This window comes from Cavia porcellus, unplaced genomic scaffold (assembly GCF_034190915.1).
Source record: "Cavia porcellus strain 051 isolate PalLab524CR breed Dunkin Hartley unplaced genomic scaffold, mCavPor4.1 scaffold_16, whole genome shotgun sequence".
NCBI classification, from domain to species: domain Eukaryota; kingdom Metazoa; phylum Chordata; class Mammalia; order Rodentia; family Caviidae; genus Cavia; species Cavia porcellus.
In genome coordinates this window covers 22719190-22736500 of record NW_026947499.1, presented here as the reverse complement: position 1 = coordinate 22736500, position 17311 = coordinate 22719190, and the positions used below count along the sequence as shown (strand labels likewise).

At 40.7% G+C, this 17311-nt stretch overlaps 1 protein-coding gene and 1 pseudogene across 3 annotated transcripts in view; both read right to left on the bottom strand.

The window, feature by feature from the left end:
• Positions 1-688: 688 nt before the first annotated feature.
• LOC134470672 (large ribosomal subunit protein uL2-like) lies at positions 689-11331 on the bottom strand (annotated as a pseudogene).
• A 146-nt stretch (positions 11332-11477) lies between these two features.
• The window catches only part of Prr14l (proline rich 14 like), a 68792-nt gene continuing 62958 nt past the window's right edge, over positions 11478-17311 (bottom strand). Inside the window, exons 9-10 of one of the 3 annotated variants that reach the window (XM_013141841.3) lie at positions 17114-17215; positions 11478-15880 (exon numbers count right to left, since the gene is read on the bottom strand). In XM_013141841.3, the coding sequence (XP_012997295.1) occupies positions 15604-15880; positions 17114-17215 (379 nt within the window). In that variant the 3' untranslated portion in view covers positions 11478-15603. The remainder of the gene's footprint in view (positions 15881-17113; positions 17216-17311) is intronic. The other 2 variants (XM_003478292.5, XR_010039715.1) reach the window with 2 other exon arrangements.

The following is a 17311-nucleotide window of genomic DNA, read 5'->3' as shown; positions in this document are numbered from 1 at the left end:
TTTCATTCCTAACTTATATCCAAAAGAATTGTAAGAAGTAGATACTTGTATACAATGACCAAAAAAGTTGAATAAATAGAATAATAAACACAAAATGGTACATCAGATCTGCGCTTAGTGGAGAGTAGTCCCAGTGACCCTGGAGGTTGAGGATCATATCTTGAGCTCATGGAGTTTAAGGAAGTCTAGGTAACAGTGAGATCCAGACTCAAGACATAAACATACACACAAAACAAAACAAAAAATGTGGGACTGGGGATTTAGCTAAGCGGCATAAGCGCCTGCTTGGCAAGCATGAGGCCACAAGTTTGATCCCTGGAACAAACAAACAAACAAAAAAAGTGTCATATCCCTATCATGGAATGTTGTCTGTCTATAAAAAGGAATGAATGAATGAATTGGGGCCGGGGATTTAACTCAGTGGCATAAGCGCCTGCCTGGCAAGTGCAAGGTCATGAGTTCGATTCCCAGTACCCCCCCTCCCCCCAAAAAAAAACCAAAAAAATCCAACAACAACAACAAAAAGGAATGAAGTACTTAATATATGCTATAACATGAATAAACTTTGAAAATATTTTACTAAGTGAAATTAGCCAAACACAAAATTTTTGAACAAGTATATGATTCTATTTATATCAAATGCCTAAAATAGGCAAGTTCATAAACACAGAAAGTAAAACAGGTGTTACAGGAGTGGGAAGAGGAGGAATGAGAAATTACTGTTTAATGAGTACAGAATTTCTTTTGGTATGAAGAAAAAGTTCTGGAAGTGGATAGTGATAATGGTTGTCTAACATGAGAAAATTAGTTTTTATTTTATTTTTTTATAGCAGATTCATAGTAAGTGAATTTTTTTTGAGAAAATTAGTTAATGTCACTGAATTATATACTTCAAAATGGCTAAAATGTTAAATTTTATTTTATATATATTTTACCTCAATTTTAACAAATTTTAGTCTATCAGTACCAAATTCCCACAAGGGTAAACATTATTTACCACAATTTTTTAACAGTTCACTGAAAACAAGTACTGGCAAGGATGTAGAGAAATCAGACCCTCCATGTACTGCTGATAGGAAAACTATCTGGCAGTTCCTCAGATGGTTAAACATGGAGTCATCATGACACAACCCAACAATTCCAGTCATAAATATGTGTTTCTGTGTGGAGGGGAGGTTGTCAGGGTCTCACTATGTAGCCCAGGCTGGCCTCAAATTCACATTGATCCTCCTGCCTCAGCCTCCTGAGTGCTATGATTACAGGTGTGTGCTACCTGCCTTCCTAGATAAGTATCTGAAAGAAATGAGAATGTGTCTAAATAAAAACCTGTATACAAATGTTTGTAGCAACATTATAAGCCTAAAATACAGGCCAGGCATGGTGATACACACCTGTAATTCCAGACTCAAGGAGGTTGAGGCAAGAAGATCGCTGCAAGTTCAAGGCCAGCCTGGCCTACGTAGTGAGTTTAAGGCCAGTCTGAACTACATAGCAAGACCTTATTCCAACACAATACAAAACAAAAATCTGAAACAGGAAATCTACAGAAACAAAAAGTATATTAGGGAATCTTTAGGGTTGAGGAGATGGGGAAGGAGGAGATAGGGTTGATGACTAAAGGGTATGGGATTTCTTTGAAGGTGATAAAAAGTGTTCTAAAGCTGAGAGTGGTGATAGTTGCACGAATTTGTGGGTGCATTATAAAAACCATTGAATCGTACACTTAAACTGAATGACTGGTGTATGAACTCAGTAGTTATTTAACGTTTTTCATTTCTACTAATTTGCCACTCTAGTACAGAAGTACACTTGATATTTGTAATTTGCTGAATTTAATTTTTTTTTTTTTTTTTTTGTACCGGGGATCAAACTCAGGACCTTGAGCTTGCCAGGCAGGGGCTGACATCACTGGGCTAAATCCCTGGTCCTTGATATTTATATTTGAATTTGTATATTTTTTTTTGGTCTTTTTCATTTTTATTGGTACCAGGGATCGAACTCATGACTGCCTGCTTGCAAGGCAGATGCTTATGCCGCTGAGCTAAATCCCAGGCCCTGAATTTGTATTTTTTTTTAATTTTTATTTTGAAAGTATACAACAGAACAAGTCAAAATAAAGCCAACTAAGATCATACAGTGAAATTGGTACAGAACTTCACAGCAGGTTACCAGGATAACAGTAATAGGTATCACAGTATATTTTGTTATCTTCATAATAGTTGTTCTTTCAATCCAGTACATCAAAATGAGATGAGATATAGAACACTGTAGAACTTATCAAAACAGAATATTGACTAGAGCAGTACCATTAATCAGAAAAGAGCAAAACAGTAATAAAAATATTTGCCTTCAAAGAAATGGTAGAAGGAAGTCCCCCTTATTTGCTATGGTCAACCTCCTAAGAGATGCTCAGATTTCTGGTTCCCATTTGCTAATGGGCGGGGGCGGGGGGAAAAGGAGGATAGGGGAAGTGGAATATTTGACTCTAGGCCATGTAGCAGTAGGTTCACTATTGCTAAGCAGGGAGGCAGAATGGTCATTTGTTTTCACAGCGTCCTCAGTTCCAACTTGGTGTGGATCTCAGGAGACTCTGCTGGTTCTCCCCCTGGAAGGGCTGCAGTCTGCCACCCTGCCTCCACTTACATACTCTGTTTATGTAAGTAGTTAAGGTAGATGATCCTGTATCTGAGTAAAAGATTTCCTCTCATTCCCATTATGCATAATTTCTTGTTTTTGTCTTTTTTTCTCCCAAAGACAAACTTTATGAGCCCCCAGCTCTGGTTCTCTTTCTCCTGCACAGTCTTGGTTCCATGGAGTCATCCAATCCTGCCAGCAGTAAGCAATGAGACCCACTTTGTGTTGTGCAGGGGCATCTCTGCGGGGAGTTGAGGCTTTGCTGATGTGCCTGCCAGTGGTTACCATCTCCAAAGGGATGCTCCACACAATTCATGGCCACACCATACACACGTGGCCAAGCAGTTCCTCTTTGCCTTACATTTGTGGTAGGCTCGGCCAAGCCTTCAAGATGGGTTTATCAATTCTGCCACCACCAGCAACTACACCCACAACAGCTCGGTAAGCAGAGGACATGACCTTCTTGGAACCCGAAGGCAGCTTCATTCTGCTCCTCTTGGTTTTGGGGTTGGGGGAAATGACTGTGGCATAATTCCCAGAGGCTCGCGCCAGCTTGCCCCAGCCAGCCGAGGCTTCTCCTCCAGGCAGTGCACGATGGTCCCCTGAGGCATGGTGCCCCCAGGGAGAACAATGCCAATGCTGAGCTGGGCCCTCCTTCCGCAGTACATGCACGCAAGGGCTCTGTGGACGCCCTTGGAGGTGAGGAACAGCTTTGTAGGCTTCTCAAATGGGAATGAATCCGGGAAGAACACCTCAGCCAGGGGTGTGCCCGGCGTGGGCCGCGGATGATGTCCTTCATGATGCCCTTGATGGAGCAGTGTCGCTCCGCGAAGCCCACGCGTGTTGAGGAGCAGCGCCCTAGCAAAGCTTCAAGTGCAAGCGAAACACACAGCCCGCACCTTTGCTCTGCTCCCGGCCCACCATGGCAGGTCTGCCCCTAAGGGATCTTGGTTTTGTCTTCGTTTTGTTTTTGTGATGCGGAGGAATGATCTCAGGACCTTCACACTGAGCTATATCCTCAGCCCTTTTTGGTTTTTGTTTTTTGGAAAGAGGGTCTCCCCAACTCATTAAACTGCTCAGGATGGTGGACTTGAACTTGAGATCCTCTTGCCTCAACCACCCAGAACACTGGGATGGCACACAGCACGCATAAGCATTTTACCATAAGCAGCTGTTATCAAATGTATTTTGGGCATCTGTTAAGCTTGTGTTATTGGATTTTTCCCTAATTCCCTTAGTTTGGCAAATTACATTTATTTCTTCTTTTTTTAAAACAGCTGTACTGAGATACAATTCACATACCATATAACTCACCCACTGAAATGTAAATTCAATGGTTTTTCATGTATGCAGACACATGTAAACTATGACTAGTCAATTTTATTATTATTATTATTATTTTTTTTTTTTTTTTGTCTTTTTTTGTACCGGGGATTGAACTCACAACTGCCTGCTTGCAAGGCAGGTGCTTATGCCACTGAGCTAAATTCCCAGCCCCGATTAGTCAATTTTAGAACATGTTTATCACCACAAAAATTAAAACCATTCCTTTTTTTTTTGTACTGATGATCGAACTCACAACGGCGCGCTTGCAAGGCAGGTGCTTATGCTGAGCTAAATCCCCGGCCCCTAAAACTATACTGGTTATCTGTCATTTCCATATCCTCTATCTCTCATCCTCCTCTCACAAGCCCCTAAGCAAACTTTCTAGCCCTATGGATTTCCCTATTCTGAATTGTCATATGAATGGAATTGCATAATATGTGGACTCAGCTGGTTTCTTTCACTTAGCATAATGATCTCGAGCTTTGTCCATGCTGTTTCATGTATTAGTATTTCATCCCACTTGATAAGTCAGGTAATATTCCATGGCATGGATGTACCACATTTTATTTACTTGATGAATATCTTGTTTCTACCTTTTGGCTATTATGAATACAGCTGCTATAAATATTTATATATGAGACTTTTAGGGATGTGTGTTTTCATTCAGTCAGGTACATACTTAGAACTGTTGCGCTGTAAGGGGAGAGCCTATGTTTTACTGTTTGAAAAATGGGCAGATTGCTTTCCAAAGTAGCCTATTTTACATTCCTAACAGAAACACACAAGTGTCCCAATTTTTTTTTTTTTTGTCTTTTTCCTTTTTATTGGTACCAGGGATCGAACTCACGACTGCCTGCTTTCAAGGCAGGTGCTTATGCTCCTGAGCTAAATCCCCAGCCCCAAGTGTCCCAATTTTACCACATTCTCATCAACACTCGTTATTTTCTGGATTCAAAAGAATAATATCCATCCTCATGTGTGTGGAGTGGTATCTGATGACTAAGGATGTTGTCTTTTCATGTGCTTTTGGTGTCATCTGCATATCTTAGAGAAATGTCAAAGTTCTTTGCCCATTTTTTTTTTTTTTTGGTCTTTTTCGTTTTTATCGGTACCAGGGATCGAACTCACAACTGCCTGCTTGCAAAGCAGGTGGTTATGCCGCTGAGCTAAATCCCCAGCCCCCTCTTTGCCCATTTTTGAATTAGGTTTTTCTGTTGAGTTTTCCCTTGCATATAGTTTGCAAATATTTCCCGCCACTCTGTGAACAGCCTTTTCATTTTCTGGATGGTATCCTTTGAAGCATGAAAAATTTTAAATTTTGATGAAGTCATTTTTCTTTTCAGCTTGTGCTTTTAGTATAATATCTAAGAATCATTTATCAAATCCAAGGTCATGAAGATTTATACCTAGCTCTTCTTCTAAGAGTTTACAAGTTTAGATCTTATATATAGGTCTTGGAGCCATTCTGATATAAATTTTGCATATGGAGTAAGGATCCAATGTCATTTTTTTTTTTTTTTTGGTCCTAGGAATCTAACTTATGACCTTGCATTTGCCAGGCAGGAGCTGTGCCTCTGAGCTATATCCCTGGCCCCAACTTCATTCTTTATCTGTGGTGATCCAGTCATCCACTGACTTTTATTTGTTAAATCATCCTTGCACTACTTATCAAAGTGTATTATCATATACTACTGAATTCAATTTTGTTAATATTTTTATTTGTAATTTTTGCTTTTACTTCATGAGACAAATCCCCCATTGTTTTTGTCAAATAGTCTTATAAACTGGAAAGTGTGCTTCCCTTTTTCAAGTCCCTAAAAAATGTATTTTTGATTTTACATATTCCTTAAAATTTGGAAAAATTCCCAAAACTGTATCAACATGATTCAATACATAGAGATTTTAATTACAAATTGAATGAATTTAATAGATATAAAATCTTTTTTTAAAGTTTCCAGGCCTGTTGGCATACTTGTAATCCAGCACTTGGGACTTAGGAAGATTTCTGCAAATTCAAGGCCAGCTGGGGCTAGATGGTAAGTTCAAGGCCATTTAAGTGTCTACATGGTAAGACACTGTCTCAGAAAACCAAAATAGAAAAAATTTCTATTCTTGATATATAGTCTTTACAGAAAAATTTCTACCAGGCATGGTGGTGCATGCCTATGATCCTAGTACTTGGGAGGCTGAGGCCAGAGGATCACTGTGAGTTCAAGGCCAGCCTGGGCTACACAGCAAGACTCTTTCTCAAAAAAAGTTATTTTTTTCTTCCCATTTCCCTGAGCTCTCAACTACCATTAAACCCATTTAGAACTCTCTCGGGCCAGGGACATAGTTCAGTAGCTCAGTGCCTGTGGAGGTCCTGAGTTTGATTCATGGAACTCCTTCCCCCAAAAAGAAATCTCTTCCTTTCCTCTCTCCATTTTGATTGATTGATTGATTGATTGATTGAGACAGGGTCTCCCTATGTAGTTCTGACTGGTCTTTAACTCACTATTTAGCCTAGGCTAGCTTTGAACTCTCAGTGATCTTCCTACCTCAGCCTCCTGAGTGCTGGGATTATAGGAATGTACCACCATAGCTGGCATCCCACAAATTAAAAACAAAACAAAACAAAACAAAACACTGAGACAGCATCTTGGTATGTAGTTCAGTATGACTTTGAACTGAGTATGTAGTCTGGGCTGTCTTCAAATTTGCAGAGCTGCTCCTGCCTCAGCCTCCCAAGTACTGGGATCACAGGTGTGAGCCTCCACACTTGGCTATTTCTTTCTTTCTTTCTTTTTGATACTGGAGATTGAACTCATGACTTTGCGTTTGTCAAGCAGGCACTTATGCTGCCCAGCTAAACCCCCAGCCCCCATACTTGGCTATTTAATTATTCTTTAAAGGATATATTTTAACGTTATTTTCTCAAATGTACATTTTTTTATTTGCAGTAGTGAAGCCTGAACTCAAGGCCTTGCCTGTGCAAAGCAAATGATGTTATCACTGAGCTATATCCCAGCACTTTTTATTTATATATTGGCTTATGTTTTGGAGGTTGCACACCATGGTCCGTTGGCCTGTTGGTTTTGGAACTGTGGAGGATGTGTTGGAGGTCCTGATATTCCCTTCAAGGGTATGTCTCCCAGCAACCTGACTTCCTTCTATTAGGCTATCCCTCTTCAAAGTTCTCCCACCTCCTGAAGGCCCCACAACCTCCTAGTAGTGTCATAGGCTGGAAACCAAGCCTTTCACACTGGGCACACACTTGCAGGAAGATGGCCAGTATGATGCCAGCCTGGGCTATATAATGATTTCAAGACCAGCCTGAACTACATAGCAAGATCCTTTCTCAAAAAAAAACCAAAATACAAACAAAAAATTTCAACTTTGGAGGCAGATACTAATCAACCCAAAGCACAATGTAATCCTGAACAGTTGCTTAATGTCTTAGAGGTTGTTTCTCTGTTACAACGGGAAATATTGGTATCTGCTTGATAGACACAATAGGGCTGTATTTTGGGGTGATAAAAGATTCTTGAACTAAGAGAGGTGATAGTTCTACATTACAAATAAACTACATGTCATTGAATTGTTTACCTTAAGATGGTTAATTTTAACAACAAAACCCTAAGCAATATAATTTAAAAATAGGCAGAATTAGAAAAAACATTTTCCCAAAAGCGACATATAAATGGCCAAAATGCTACAAAAAGATACTATCACAAGTCATTAAGGAAATGAAAATGAAAACAGTGAGATACCATTTCCCAATGTCAGAAAGGCAACAGTCAGGAAAATTTAAAATGGCAAGCCTGTAATCCTAGCACTCGGAAGGCTGAGGACGGGGACTGCTGTGAGTTTTGACACCAACCTGGGATACACTGTCAGCCTGTCTCCAAAACAACCACCACCACGACCACCACCCAAACTCAAGAACAACAAAAAACTGAAAAAAAGAAGTAAACATAGACTTAGTGATTCAAGCAATTCCATTTCTAGGCATAAACCTACATAAACTAAAAACAGACAGCTGAATGAATACTTGTACACCACTGTTCATTTCAGCCTTTTCTTTCTTTTTCATCTTTTTTGAGACAGGGTCTTATTATGCAGTTCAGGCTGGCCTTGAGCTCATATTGTAACCCAGGCGGGTCTTGAACTGATAGGGATCCTCCTGCCCCAGCCTCCGGAGTCTTGGGACTACAGGTGTGCGCCATCTTGCCCGCTTCATCCTTTTCTATAATAGCCAAATACAGAAACAACCCAAGTGTCTATTAACAGATAAATAAAAAAAAATGTGGCATCTACATATTATTCAGCCTTAAAAAGGAGTGCAATTCAGATACATGCTACAAGGATGACCCTAAAGACATGCTAAGTGAAACAAACCAGACATGAGAGATCAAATACTGTATGATTTCACTTATATGGAGTATCTAGACTAAATAAGTTATTAGAGACAGAAAGTAGAAATGATGGAGCTGGAAGATTGGCAGAATAAAAATTATTTATTTAGGTCTTTTTGAGATAGGGTCTTGCTGTGCAGTTTAGGCTGGCCTTGGGTTTACTTTGTAGCCCAGGCTGGTCTCGAACTTGCATTGATAGTTTTTCAGTTCTTATTTGGACTAATAAAAAAGTTTTGAAAATAGTGTGAGAGTTAGGCTAGGGATATAGCTAAGTGGCACAAGCACCTGCCTGGCAAGCACAAGGTTGTAAGTTTGATCCCTGGCACCAAAAAAGAAAAAATTAGTGGTGAGGGTTGCATGACATTGTTTTTTGTTTGTTTGTTTGTTTTGGTACTGGAGATCAAACTCACAACCTTATGCTTACCAGGCAAGTGCTTGAGCCACTGAGCTAAATCCTCAGCCCAGTTGCATGACATTGTGAATGTACTTAGTGACACTGAGTTGTATACTTAAAAATATTAAAATGAGGCTGTAATTCCAGCACTCTGGGAGCCGATGAAGGATAAATTCAACTTCCAAGAACAATTTAGTGACTTAGTGAAACCCTGTCTCAAAACAAAAAGGGCTGAGAATGTAGGTCATTATGAAGGACCAGGGTTCAATTCCCAGCACCTTAAAAAAAAGAAAAAATTATATATATATATATATATATATATATATATATATATATATATCATACTTATGTAAAGTTGTAACTGGGCATGGTGGCATATACCTGTGACCTCAGCACTCAGGGGAACTGAGGCAGAAGGGTTTCAGGTCAATTTGGTGAGCATTTACCGCCAAATAAAAAATTCAAAAATGGGCTGGTGATTTAGCTTAGTGCTACGATATTGGGTTCAATCCCCAGTTCTACAAAAAGTGGCCTCTTGATATACTAAACATTGAACAAATGAAGTTGGTGTCAGTGTAACATGTTGTAAACATTTTAAATTCATAATGATTACATTCTAAGGACTATAAAAGTAAATACGTAAATCAGTAAGTCATTTATACCACTGTCAAACATGTACTGTGCATGATTTTATATGCCTTAATGTCTGATAGCACAGGTTTGTAAGGTATGAGTAATGTCCTGCATTGCCCTGGCTATGATCTTACCAGGTCATATGAATTTTCAGTGCCATTCTAACCTTATGAGATCATATTGTACATGTGGCCCATAATTGACCAAAATGTTGTTTATATGCTGAATGGCCATACATCAAGCACTCTTCTAGATGTCTGAGAGGCCAAGAAGGATAAGAGTGAATAAAACAAAGGCCCTAATCTCAAGGAGCTTGTGCTACAGTGATCAACACAGATGGGGAGGTGGTTTGCCACAAAAACAAGGAGGTTACAGAACAGGAGCGGGTACACTTTCAGGCAGTGATCTGGTAAAGGGATCTGAGTAAAGTGGCCAAGGGAGTCATGCAGAAATGTGAGGAGTGTTCCAGACTTGAGGGGCAGATGGTACACATACCATAGTATGGGGCACCCCTGGTTTATTCAGAACAGCGAGGATCCTTGAGGAAGTTTGCTCTATTCAAACTGCCTTTGTCTTCTCAGCAAAATATAAAACAAACGTATCAGCTATAGATGAGGAAGACCTGGGACATTTGAGAAAGATGTTATGAAAAAGTAACTGTCATCCTGGAAGTTGAAGAACTGAGAATTCTCTACAATGGTTAATTTTAGAATGGAATAAACTACAGAAATGAGTTTTCCATCAATAGAAGAGGGCTGGGGCTAGGGATTTAGCTCAGCGGCATAAACGCCTGCCTTGCAAGCAGGCAGTCGTGAGTTCCATCCCTGGTACCAATAAAAAGGAAACAAACAAACAAACAAAAACAAAAAAAAGAAGAGGGCTGATCACCGTCATGAGGATTTTTCACCCACCTCTCTCTTTTTTGAGCTAAGGTCTTATTCTGTTGTCTAGACAGGCCTGAACTCACTATGCGGCTGGCAGTTTGGACAACCCTCTTGCCCTCAGATGGTCTTATCAATGCAGTTTCTGAGATGACAGATATTAAAGAAATGATAAGACCTTAATTGGTAATTAGCCTCACTCTTCTAAACAAAGGTGTAGGGGAAGACTCTCCCTAGCAACGATAGAACTTAACAAGCAGAAGTGTAACTGTCAGGCAGGATGCTTGCTGATCAGCAAACACTACATGGATAGAATTCCACCTTGCAGAAGTCCTGAGACAAGAAGGGAAAGTGGGTACTTATTTTTGGTCTGGACAGAAAAACATCCTCAAGGAGAATCATGCTTCTTGCTAGGCATGGTGATGCATACCTTTAATCTCAGCATTTGGGAGGCTGGGCAGGACTGCTCGAAGTTCAAGGTCAGCCTGAACTACATAGTGAAATCATGTCTCAACCCCCCCCCCCAAAAAAAAAAACCCCAAAACAGCAAGAGTAAATGAATATACCTCACTATATTTATAGTCCCCCAAATAATCTTTCCAGCAAGTGAGGCTTATTCCAAATATTTTGAAAATATGGGAAATACACTGTGTAGTTTAGGCTGGCCTTGAACTTGCTATGTAGCTCAGGCCAGCCTCAAACTCACAGAGACTCTCCTGCCTTGGCCTTCTGAGTGCTGGGATTACAGGTGTGTACCATCTAGTCATGCTACTTAAAATTCACACCTAAAATAATTGGCCAGTGACCCATTTAATTTGGTATGATTCAGATCTGAAGGACTACTGCTTCTATATACCAGATTCCCTGGCAAGAGACAACTGGCCATGGCTGAGAACATTTAAAAAGCTCCACTGCAAGCTCTGGAGTAAAGATAAAGAGTTCTAAACATATTGTGAGCACAAGACAGTTTTCAGAAAACAATGACCAACTTGGAGCGGATAATGCTTGTTTACCAAGGATTGAACTCACAACCTCGCCCTTGCCAGGCAGGCACTTATGCTGCTGAGCTAAATCCCTGGCCCTAATGCCTGTGATACATAACTCTGGAATGTCTGTTAAACAAACAAAACAATAAAAACCTTGAGACACTGCAGGTAAACTGTTAATTCATTACCAAGCCTCAAGAACAAAAGTAACAGTCTTTAGAGTTACCTGAAAGGTTTTCAAAAAGATTTATTTTCATAAATTAACACACATAACAGTGGGCATCGTAGAATCACAAACTACCAAACAAAGAGGAACTGCAGGGGCACTGAGTATGCCAATGTTACCAAAAACATACAAATTTCACTGAACTACTGATCCTGATAATATAGTAACACTTCAGGCAGCTATTTACTGGCCCAGATCCCAGTTCAAGGAGATGTGGAGGTCTCTCACTGAGAATTCAAATACAATTCAGCACCACTGAGGGGCTTACAAAGACAGTTAACAAGCATCAAATCTTGGTGTGCCACGTTGGATGGTGGGCTACACAGTGACCACCTCAGTTCACAATCGATAGCTTTTGCTGCTGAAAGTGTTTAGATGGTAACATTAATATGATTTTGCAAAATTAAGTCTCTCTCCTTAGCCAGCTTTATACAGTTCAGTTCAGTCAAGGAGCCCTCTCCTTACATGAATTAAAGCAAGGACCCTCTGTACCTTGGGCCAATTATTTGTACTTTGGATACAGCCAACCACAATATGTTTAAGAGGCCCTTTCCAAGGGAAAACTTAACAGAAACAAAACAAAACAAAACAAAACAAAACAAGGGTATTAAAGAAAGCACCAACTGCATACTTCTCTCCTCCTCATGTACTGGGCAAAAAGTATCACTGCCTCAAAGTTGGTCTTTTGTGGATCATAATGTACATGGTACAGATGAGATGGAATCCCAGCCTGGAGTTGAAGTGATGGCTCTGCACCCACTGGTTGCACTGCTACCACAGTCCTACACATTTGCTGCTGCTCCACTTAGCCTGGTGGGCAGGGGACGAGCCATGGCCAAGTATACCCCAAGTGGGATCTGACACTGACCATGGGTTGGCTCTAGTGCCCACACAAAAGACACTTCAGGCAAATTTGTGACAAAGTATCATGATTTTTCACAGCTCTTGGAGAAACACTGAGTTTTGGGATTCACAGCATGAGTTTCCGAGCTTTTCAGGCTCTGAGTAAGGCAAATGCTACATGTCTTTCTTTCCATCGCACCTCTCTGCTGTAGTTTGGTAAGGTGAACACAATGTTTTAACAGGTGATGAGGTACCTTCAAACTAAGAAAGAAAGGAAGCTGGAAAGAAGACTAAGAGAAAGAGAAAGAAAGAGGAGGAAAGGATATGACGGAAGGAGGCCACTATAGCTAGAAACTGAAAGGTGGAAGAGATGGGCAGAACTCTGATTGGACCTGAGATCTTGCCTCTTTTCCCATACACTCTAATAGAACACTAAACTTCTGGAGGTGAGTTATGGTTGAGTTAGTTGCAGTGAAAGGAAATGTTCCACCACGTGGGATGAGCATCTCAGAAATGATACCAACTCCCACCACAAAACACTTGTCCTAAAGCCCTGGGAATGTGGTGGGGAGGGGCCACAGGTTCTGAGGACCACTGACAACCTTGAGACTGGCTAGGTCAGTGACAAAACTGGGTGTGAGGACAGCTGTGGCTGAAGGCAGCTAGACCCGATGTACCAACTACACCTAAGTAACTGCAGTTTTGCAATGAAGCTCCCATCTCATCTCTGGAGCATAAAGGCTCTCACCAGAGGGTAAGACAAGAATTTCAAGGACATGAAAAGGTGACCTTGGAGCAGTTTCCCACTACATTCCTAGGATGAGGAAGAAGCCAGGTCTGTTACTCAAGTCCTTCACTCCTAGATACCAATTTTCCCAATCAATGCTCCAGTCCTTTCAAGAACCTATAATGGCTGAGCTTGAAAATGTACATCTATTGTGTTGGTGATATCACTGCTGTGCCCACCTCAACTTTCCTCTGCTGGGTGACCTGGCTGCTACAGTGCTGCCTCGGCTACAGTGGCAATGGAGCAGGCAAACAGGATTTTGTCAGGAGCTCTCTAAACGTGTTTGTTCAAGGGTATGATCTGTTATCCATTTGATTTCCTTCAGCAAAATGACAGAGAAGTACTAACTGTCTAAGAACACTGTCCCAGGAAGGGAGAGATACTGAGGTGAAACATGTTGCATCCACATAGTCTGAGCAAAATGTACACAGAACAGCAGAATCTGGCAGTATCAAGCAGAGCCAGTAAGGAAACCCAGTGCTCTCCTACCCCAATGAGGCTACGGCCTCAGAGGCTACTATGGCTGACCAAGTGCGTATTTCATTTATTTAAATCCTATGTCTGAGGTGGCAAATCTGGAAGACAAACATGGCACTTTTTTCCTGTTTATGTCAGTTTTTCTGCTCCAGCGTGGTACAGACTATCAACCTGTAAAGGAAAGGCACATAGTGACCCTTATCCCATACCCCATCTCCCCACCAACACGAGAGAGCCAAAGAATCCTAGAAGAGTGAGCCAATGTTCCACAGTGGTATTACTTACTCTTTTTTTTTTTTTTTGGTCTTTTTCGTTTTTATCGGTACCAGGGATCGAACTCACGACTGCCTGCTTGCAAGGCAGGCGCTTATGCTGCTGAGCTAAATCCCCAGCCCCATTACTTACTCTTCTTAACAGACTGGAAATTGTCCCTGGAGCTTTGACAGTTTCATCATTGGCTGTTTTATGGTGGTGGTCCCTAGGAGGATGGGAAGAGGTGACCAGTGTCCTATGGCTGACTCAGGCATCCTACTCACCAGCCAAGGAATGTTAACTCTGAACTCTTACTTTAAAAGAGAGGAAGAAGAAAAAAAGAAACTACAATGGGAGGAGAGGACAAGCAAGGGAGTGAGGGCACACAGGGATTTAGTGGGAAAGAAACAAGACCTCTGGGCCTGCTGCCTACATAGCATCCTGCTGCCCACAGACTCCTGCAGGCACAAACCCAGAAAACCAGCCATTTCTGGCATTCAACAATACTTCCAGTAGGTTTGACACAGAACCAGAGTATATGAAGTACCCTCAAGAGAGGGCTGGCTGTGGACTTTTGGGAACCCACTCCGAAGATGCATCAGTGGGTCTGCACTGCTACCCTGACTTTCTCCCCTCTGCTGGAGTAAACTATTTGAATAGCTGATGACCCTCTAGGTTGGCCTCTGTCGCTATCTGAGCCAGTATACTCAATTTTGCCACATACTAACATTTCAGATAAAACCACACTCAACCTTAGCATTTTTTAAGTGACTGTGAGAGAAATTTGTTCTTAGTTATGTCATTAAAATAAATATGTACTTAATAAATGTGTACTTAATAGGCAGAAAAAAGAACCCAGATTTTAAAAAAGTGCTCCCTCTAATCAACTACACTAGAAGTTAGAGATGGCGAGTGATTGCTTGAAACACATGAATGGGAAATACGTCTTCCATGCATCAGTCAACTGGGTTGAATGCCTAGCACGTTTTCTCTTAAGACATGTATTGTCTTTTTCCTTAATTTCTTAAAAAATTGTTTTAAAATCACATTTAAAGGCCCCAAACATGCAGCAGTCACAATCATTCACTCACATACACTTACACACACACATGAAATGAAATACAATGAAAATAATCAACATCACAACATTAGAAAGTGCAACTTACTTTGATTGGGGCCTGGACAGGCTCCTCTGGCACTAGTGACCCATAGTCAGAGAGGGGAGAAAACAATGGGGAAAAGCCACATACACACACTCACTCACATTAACAAGTTCTGGGCAGACAGACTCAAAGAATTAGAAAATACAACAGCTCATCTTCTCCCACTACTGAAATGAGCTGGTTAGTCCACAAAAGACAGGAAGCCAGGTCCCCTTCCCTGGACCATGTTTCTAAGTCATCTTGGTCTAGCACCACCGTAAAACAACAGAACTTTCATGTGGACGTGCAAATGCTCCAAGTCACTGGAATTTTAGTGTTGCGTAAGATATGTGGCTTCTTCCTCCTGTGGCTGGCAGAGATAGGGAAGAGGTGGCTAGTTGTCATCTGGGACCATTTCCAGGAGAAAGAGAGCATTCCTGAGGTTCTATACTCAGCAGTAGAAACACAGGACCCTCCATTACCAGTTCCTAAAAAGGCTGCACCTTGAAATAGGCAAAAATTCTTGGACTGGGCATCTTGAGTAGTTTGGACATAGGGCACAATTAGGCAACCTCTTTCAGGGAGGTCTGGAAAGATCCAAGACCAAGACCTCCAAGCACATTGCTTCTCAGCAGCCTGATGACTGTTCCTGTTCTTCTTCCTTGGCAAAGAAGGTCTCCAGTTCCATCAGTTTCTGTATCAAAAGAGCATCCAGTTCTCGACTCTGCAGAGCTGCCTTCTGTGCCCTGGTAAAGCTGCCACCCAACTTGATTTTACCCCGAGCTCTCCTCTTTCGCGGAACTGTAAAATCCTGAAATTCTAGAACTCGTTTCCTTTTCTGTTGGCTGATTGAGATTAGCGTACCATTTCGTTCCTTGGGTTCCTCAAAGATGGTCTCTAAACACCTGAGGTTGGAGCACAAAACAAAACCATAACAGACTAATTCACAAAGTTCCCCAACACTTCTAGTCAACAGGGGCTAAAAGCTACTTGCATTAAGAAGTCCTTACTTGACTGTTTATGAAATATATGTTTGTGTGCAAACTGAAAAAATCCTAACTGGATGAAGAGTATAGAGAAGGGACACTATCCTACCATCATCACCACTGTAAGCAACACTAATAATATATTTTTTGTGTATTTTCTGTAAAGTTACTTAATGTATAGACATATGCAAATGACATTATTATGGATGGTACATTTACAGAAAACACAGTAAATGTTTTAAATTCAATGAGCCACTTAGGTTCTTACTATAAATTCTTTACTTCCCTATCCATTTTTTTAATGCAACTAAAACTGTAAAAACCACTATGAGTTTATAGAACATAAAAATTAAAAAAAAAATAACCAAAATCAAAATAAAAAGGAGGGGCAGATATGCCCGTCATTCTAGCTACTTGAGAAAATCAAGTAGGCAGGTTCCACAGCCCAGGAGTTCAAGATCAGCAGGGACAGCACAGTGAGACCGAGTAAATGGCTGTAATCCCAGCTACTGGGGAGGCTGATGTGGAAAGATCAGGAGTTGAACCTAGCCTAGGGAACACAGCAAGACTCCATTTAAAAAACCAAAAAATGTGTCATATTTGGTGGTTTGGGCCTACAATACTAGCTATCTGGGAAACTGAGACAGAGGGATTGCAAGTCTAAGGCCAGTAAAACTGTTAAAATTAAAAGGGTTGAAGACATAGTGTAGCACTAAAAAGCCCTTGGATTAGTCAATAAACAAGCAGTTTCTGGATGGATTTGGCCTACAATTTATTAACTCATAGTATGTATCTCAAATAGTAGCAAATTGGGCTAGGGATTTAGCTCAGCAGCATTAAGCGCCTGCCTTGCAAGCGCAGATCATGAGTTCAATCCTTCGTACCAAAAAAAAAAAAAAAGAGTAGCAATTATATACACTGTTCTATGATGGGCTTCTCTGGCCTATTGATAACCTTCTGTTCCAATTTGCACAAATGTTTCTGACTGATTTAATGGGTGCACAGTATATTCTTTTTATTTTTGGGAATCAAACTCGCAACCTTATCTCATACTTGCCAGGCAGGTACTGTGCTGCTGAGCTGTGTCTCCACTCTACACCAACAATTGTACAATTTTTCTCTACCTTTCATTTTCCAGTCACATGTACTTACCTATTTGCAGGAGGAGATTTATAATTTTTGTTGGTATATATTTCTTCTAAACTAAATTCCTTCTTCTTTAACCTGAAAAGAGACATAAATTCTTCATGCTCTCTAAAAAAAAAAAAAAAAAGAGTACAGCCTGGTTTCCCAACCCTATCTTTTTTTTTTACTCTCAATTTTTCTGTAATAAGGGATGAATTTTATGTG